At 37.8% G+C, this 7,378-nt stretch overlaps 1 protein-coding gene across 1 annotated transcript; it reads left to right on the top strand.

The window, feature by feature from the left end:
* Positions 1-1,592: 1,592 nt before the first annotated feature.
* On the top strand, positions 1,593-6,757 carry LOC116144094 (esterase AGAP003155-like). The gene is given in 7 exon segments (XM_031429547.1): positions 1,593-1,808; positions 1,914-1,960; positions 5,713-5,762; positions 5,824-5,867; positions 5,992-6,133; positions 6,361-6,445; positions 6,601-6,757. Coding segments are annotated over 7 exon segments (741 nt in total).
* Positions 6,758-7,378: the final 621 nt, after the last annotated feature.

Genomic DNA, 7,378 nt, shown 5'->3' with positions numbered 1-7,378 from the left:
GAATACAAATAAATTGAAGAGAGTTTGAGAATTGGAGTTGAGAGAATGGGAGATTGAGAGTTAAGAGTTATGAGGAAAATAGGTGGAAATAAGGGGTTACTTATTGTTTAGGTTAGGGGGGAAGTGCAAGGGCGGCCGCCCCCTCCCCCCCGGTGACAATTGTTGACGCAATGGTCCAAATTTTTTAATTTTTTTTTGTAAAATTTCATTTTAACTCCTATATTTATTATCAATTTTATATAAAATAGGGGGTTATGGATATTTTTCAGGGGTTTAAATGCAATTGGGGAGGGGGGTTTGGGCCTAGGCTTGAGACTGGTCCCAAGCTCGGCCCCTTGAGGAAGGACCGGCCCTAGGAACGATCCCTCCTCCTTAGGCTTAGTTCGGTTTTAGGCTCAGGCCTTATAGGACCGATCCTGGGTCTATTTTTTTAGGCCGGTTTTTATGCTTGTGCCAAAATTCCCACCTCTACTAGTACAAATGTTAAAACTATCATTAAATCTTTATAAATGATAAATTAAACGAGTACCAAATTCAACCATCACAAAGTTCAAATCTCAAACAACCAAATCTCTAACACAACTTTACAAATGCAAAAGCCAACTCATAAACAGTTGGAAAAGTAATATATAATCCCTGTCAAAAACAAAAATTAGGCCCCTAGATGTTACACTATTTCGAATCATTATTTTGTTATACTATTTGGATTAAAAAATAGAATATGTGTTTGTTTACATATTGGGCCAATTCGTTCAGAAAATTAATCTAACTCAAATAGATTTTTTTGTCTCAAAATGAAAAATGAGTGGGACTTGTTTTCTATTATCATATTTTATTCAACTCAAAACATTTTTCCAACTCTATTCAACTAAAAACAATTACCTTTCACTCATTCCAATCTGAAAACTAATCCACCCAAGACCACCACTGCCAACTAGTAACCACCGTTGGTCGCTGGTCACCGATGCTGCCATCGTTGGACATCATGACTGGAACGACGCACGACCGGCCAGATGTGGTCCATTGTATGCCGATTATACTATTTCTGCCATCCAGCTGGTTGTGCGTAGTTCTAGTGACTGTCGACTGCCGTCTGACGGTGGTGGTCGGCGACCGATTGTCCTCTTGGGTGGTTGAGGTGCTTTCGTTAATTCTTAATCTTTTATTGTGGAGGGTGTTTAGCTAAATTAACAAATATAGGGGGTTAAAAAATAGAATCTAAAATATTTTTCAGAACATGTACCAAACAGCTATTCAATATTTAATCAAACTTTGAATATACTTTTCTGATATTTTAACAAACACATTTTCAGAATATAATCAAATTCAATTTAATCCAATTCAACTCAACTTAAAATAGTTTTTCAGAATAACATTTTTCATATAATCTACCAAACAAGCCCTAGACTTTGGTTAAGGAAAAAGGAAAGTACTAATGAATTATCATGTATATCAAAACTGTCCTCAACGGAAAATTACTGTGCATATATACTCATGAGTATAAATAAACTAAAGTGACTTGTCGGCGGGGTCAATTCTCATGGTTGGTGAACTAAAAGCTAAGAGTAAGCTAACAGAAGAAACCAATTAGAATGGATAGCCAAATCCAAAAGAAGCTTAGAATTATGTATCTCCGTGGATTCAAAACAAGCGAAGAAATCTTGAAGAAACTGATTGGAAGATGGCCTCAAAGTCTACTCCAAAAGTTAGATCTTTATTTCCTTGATGCTCCATTTCCCGCACAGGGGAACTCAGATATTGAAGGTATTTTTGATCCTTCATACTATGAATGGTATCAAAACAATCAAGTTTGACTTCGATCTTTCCAACACAACATGATCGTTATCTTGTTTTTAAATTCTCAATTTGAGATTTTTAAGTAGTAACGATGACTATTAATTTTTTTATTTTAGGATTTTGTAGAGTATAGTAATTTTGAAGTGTGTATTGCATATATAGAAAATTGGGAGAATGACAATTTCCCATCCAAGGTTAGGCATAAGTAAGTTTTCCCACCCGAAAGGTTTTAGAGAAACAATGTCCCACCCATAGTTTAAATTCATTTGTTAACTTCAATTGAAGAAGGATAGAATGGTAAATTTAGTTTTTATCAAAAATCAAAATTAAAAAAAAAATAGACAAAATTCCTTAACCCCATCTTTCTTCCCCTGTCCCACCCCCACAACCCCAAAATCTGCATGTCTTCTGATCTTCTCCATTTAGCTTCCCCACCTCGCCTTACCCGCCCTCCACCATCAGTTCCTAACCTCAGCCAATCTAACCAAATCTCACTCCCCCCGCCTTGACAACCCAATCCCCCACCACACCCCCCAAACCATTGCATCTCTCATCCCCAAGTCCCTCGAGCAAGGCCGCAACAGTGGCTACAAGAGAGGCCATGGTTGTGGCCTAATATACCTAAATCCTTATCTCTTGCCTCTACCTTTCTTGTTTTTCTATTTTCTTTTTACTGTTTGTTGTTTAGAGTGGAATGGATATACTGAGATTGTTAGGATTGTGCAGCGAAATGAAATAGAAATTCCCAATGATTCCCATAAAACCCAAAATCAGGGAGAAGATTATATGTGTTTACACACACACACACAACAACAACAACAACAACAACAAAACATAAACTAAAATATAAGGCTTAGTTTTATACTTTTGTTGGCGGTTCCTTATCTTTGATCTTTGAATGTTTTCGTAAAACCGATTCAAGGATAGAATCGAACTCACAGTATTCACACAAAGGCACCCAAAGAGAGACAAGAAAGATTAACTGCTATATTGATTAAATGCAGTCTAGAAACTTTTGTGAATAGGAGAGGCTATGGGTATTTTCTCACTGTAATAGTGAAGGAATAGGTTTAATAGGTGCTTTTATTTTATTATGTGTAATTTTGTTAATCCAATTCCAAGAAGGAATATACGTAGGCAACAACCTCAGCAAATTATCAAAACACCCTTTATACCCAAAACGACCAAAATGCCCCTTTCACTAAATTTCTCAAACCATCCTTTTGATTTAATTTATTAAAGAGATGTCATCTCCAATTCCTTAAAATTATGCAACAACATTATTCTAGGAACATGACAATCCACTCCATAAATATCAAGCCTTTGGTATTCAACCTCCTTATGTGTGTGACCCGTAGGATCCCTATCATGTTAGTAGTAAATAGAATCGTGATTGACATCAATCAATCATCTCCCTGAACATAGACCAAAATTGACCTCTAGTAATGCATCATGGCCACCTAATAGATAAAGATTCAGCGAAAATTGTAACATGTCAACAGTATGGTTACCGTGCAATCAAATTCTTTTATCACTCATTCTCTATCAAGGTTGAGGCACATAAGTAGTGTCATCCTCAAATTTGTTCCTTGATATATTGGTGTTTGGTTATCGGACCAACGACCAAACTTAAATTGGATTAAGCGACAACTCAATCTCATTGTGGCCACAACTTCCTAGTTGTTGCCATTTAGCCAAACTATATGGTAAGATAACGACTCTCGTAATCAGGAGTGATGAATCATTTGTTGATCGACCACAATCTCAATATACTTCTCGATGCAGCCAATCACTATCGCTCTGATAGCCCTACCAAGGACTGCTTTGGCCTAGTGTCAAACTACACTAATTGGTATACAAGACGCTCCGGTGATCTCAAATCTAAGGATCACATGCACTACTATTTGTTAGAGGATTTGTTCCATAGACACTGGGTATACCATCTGCATGGAGTCCTCTGGTAGGTCATGTCTAGTGAACTTGCTTTTAACAAGCACTCATTTGTCACACCAGGTTGTCACCAAATAACCTTGACATATGAGATTCGCCATTACCTCTTGGTAGGGCTGTTCAACATGATGATAGTCTTACCGTATTATCTGTGCCTTTGGTCAGAATAATATTGGGGCTACGGATGTTTCTAGAATGGCCACCATCTATGCTCATAGGGTCCTCACAATCAAGATTTAAAATACTTGATACCCTCGTCACAATTCTACCATTCTAAGGACAATATCATAACATAAGTAATATACATTACATGATATAGAAAATTTGCCTTTATTAATGTATAAACATGATATACAAAGAGTCAATTGCAAGATTATGATTGGCTCTAGGGCACATACTCTAACATATATAATTTTTTTATTTTATTTTAAGTGTTGAATAAGTTTTTGTTTTTGTTTTTGCGGTTGATTGTGAAAATATTATTGTTGTTGATGGTAAGGATTGGAAGTGTTGAATGTGGATATTTCGACAAAATCGCACCTAGTTGGTGCGATATAACTTGAATCGCACCTACATTGGTGTGATTCCGTCACTGGCGGCAAATGTTGCTACAAAAAATATGGAGGTTGGTGGGGTGGGTCTCTAGGGACTGGTGAAGAACATGGCAGTAGGTAGGGGTGGAGTGCGTGGTGGTCAAACTTTGTCAAACTAAGTCAAATATGTTAGACCAAGAAGAACAATCAACAAAGCTTGATTTTTTTTTTTTTTTAATTGGATTTTAGATTGTTTGATGTTTGATGATCGTTTTTTATTGTTTCTGATTAAATGGGTTGAGAAAAATTGAAGTTTGGCTTGTACGGTGGGGATTTGTAATGGTGGCTCTACTTAGCAACCATGTAGCTGCAACAGTGGCCTCATAAGGTCACCATCGTGGCTGTAACAGTGGCCTTGCAAGGTCACAATCGTAGCCTTGCAAGGTCGTTGATGACTTCGACTAGTGGGAGAGCGAAAGTGGAGGAAGTGGATGTAGGGATGAGGGTGAGGAAATGGATGAAGTGGGTGTGGGATTCGAGGAGAGGAAGTTAGGTTGGAGGTGGAGCCGACGGTGGAAGAGAGAGGACAAAGTGGTAATTTACATTGCATTAATAGTCGAGGGTAGAGGTGGGCAGGGACCGGTCCTAAGCAGGCCTAGGCTTGGGCCTGGGACCCATGAGAAAAATTAGGACCCGGACCAGGCCTTAGGCCTGGTAGGGACTGGTCCTATAGGCCCAGGACCGGTCCTAGGACCAGTCCCATGGGGCTTGGATAATTAATTTTCCCCCCTCAATTTTTTTTTTTTATATTTTGGGGGCAAAATGAAATTTTATGGGGGGTTTTTAGTATTTTTAGGGGTAAAATTTATAAATTTTTTAGACTTGGAAGATTTTTTTTATTATAAATTTTGTAAAATTTCATTTCAGCCCTCTTAATTTATATTTATTTTCAAATTAACAAGGGGTTTTATGTAATTTGGCAAGGGACTGTATTGAAAAAATACAAATTTTTTTGGGCCCGGGCCTGGGACCGGAGGAGGGCCCGGACCCTCCTCCTTAGGCCTGGTCCCGTTTTGGGACCAGGCCTCCTAGGTCCGGTCCTCAAGAGGACCAGTCCTAGGACCGGGTTTTTGAGCTGGGCTTTTGGGCCCGGTCCCAAATACCCAGCTCTAGTCGAGGGCATATCAATAATTTCATATTTAAAAAGTAGGTATATAGGTAATTGACTCTGTTGACATGACATAAATAATAAAAAAAATTATTAAGTCAAATGGTGAAGGGTATTTTTGTCCTTGTAGTGACTGTATCATGTCAGTTAACGGATTTCACTAACGGATCTTAACAGTGGATAGGAAATTGTTTTTTGAAACCTTTTGGGTGGGAAAATTACTTACGCCTAACCTTGGGTGGGAAATTGTTGTTCTCCCATAGGAAATTACATGGTAATGCATGGCCCTTTTGATGGCCTGTTGGGTTTCTCTCAAATGAGTTTCTGGAAAAAAAAAAAAAATATCCTTCCCAATTTCTTGATACTTGAGATTTTAGGGGGCATTTATATTAGTTGCTTTGCCAGGGATGCAAGAAGAGGTAAATATCAACTCTTAGTTTAAAATTGCATTTTGAATATTATTACTATTTTATAGTGAACAGAGTCAGATTTGTGTGGAGGGGAATGAGATTTGATGTACATATATAAATTGTGAAAATGTAGGCGGTGGCTCTTAGCCTCTTACAAAAGTAAAAAGAATAAACTTTGTGATATGGCGGATTCAAGTTTGGAGTCTTTGGACAACCCAAGCTTGCGGCTAACGCATTTTCATCTCCCATCCAGTGCCCATCTCTCCATTTCGTAGGTAACTCCACAAGGTCTACAGTTCTCAGGGCTTTGCGATAGTTTTTTTTTCTGAATATTGCCCCTAAATTTAATTAGAAGAACAAATATATATAAACTGAACAATAATGCTACATATACGAAGTTGAGACCAACTGACAATAATTTAGAGAATGTTCAACAATGTATGGGTAGAGAGTCATAGGAGCGAGGTGAGAGCGAGAGACATGGTTTTCATTTGTGGTGCAGGTGAGTCTGATTTTTTGAAGCAGGGAGGAACTACTCTTCTGGAATCATTTGTGGACCCCAAGGGGCCACTCTGTACCAGGACTTGGTTAGTCTAAAAATCTCCTCGTTTCAATATTTCTACCAATTTAAACAACAATAATGTTCTGAGATTAATGTCACTTCAATGCATAAGAACCTGATGATCTCCATTTTTAATATGTTATGCTTAAAAAGTTAGGTTTGATGTCTTACTCTCATCAGCAAGAGCCAATCAGGGTTTAAGAAGATTTTGTACCGTTCAGACGCTGCCATGTCACGCAGTGATACAAGGGGTATGGTTCTTGTCAGTACAGTAGGTGAGTGTCAAGCTTGCGAGTGGTTAGGGATTGTCCACTTGCCCAAACCCTATACAATTTGAGGATATTTCTCGTACAGATAATCAATGGGATGCAAAGAAAGATTTACACGACACCTACACACTTACAAACTTGTAATCATTACATTGAACTCTCCCACTATAAATAGAGGACACCTCTCCCATTTACGGAATTAACTAATCTTAGTCTAAAATAACTTACACATTTTCTCTCTTGTATTCTCTCTAGATTATAACTCAGCTCGCCGTACGCGACCTAGTTTTACTAATCTATTAATACAATGACAATGAACGTATGACTCGCTTTTGGACATTCGAACCACTTTAAATATCGCTTCTCATTCATTGTTTTATTTTATTTTTTCTTATCACGTGTGATTTCTAAATCCGCTTAGTTTTACACGTATGGATCGTTAGTGTCAAAATCAAGCATCGACACAATATCTCCCTGGCGTATTGTGTACAGATGATAAAGGCTTACAGACAATGCTGAGCTTCAATTAGAAGTTTTGAATGATGCCTTTACATGACAAATACATTTCCTCAGATGTGAAGGGTGCTTTATTGTCCTCCTTTTATCAACATCTCTCATAATATCCTTCCTTTTCACTATTTTAATCAAGGCCTTTCAAATCTTTTTCCAATCATTAATACATATTTATG

The sequence above is a fragment of the Pistacia vera genome, unplaced genomic scaffold (genome assembly GCF_008641045.1).
Source record: "Pistacia vera cultivar Batoury unplaced genomic scaffold, PisVer_v2 Contig438, whole genome shotgun sequence".
NCBI lineage: Eukaryota > Viridiplantae > Streptophyta > Magnoliopsida > Sapindales > Anacardiaceae > Pistacia > Pistacia vera.
This window is presented reverse-complemented; position numbering and strand designations above follow the sequence as displayed.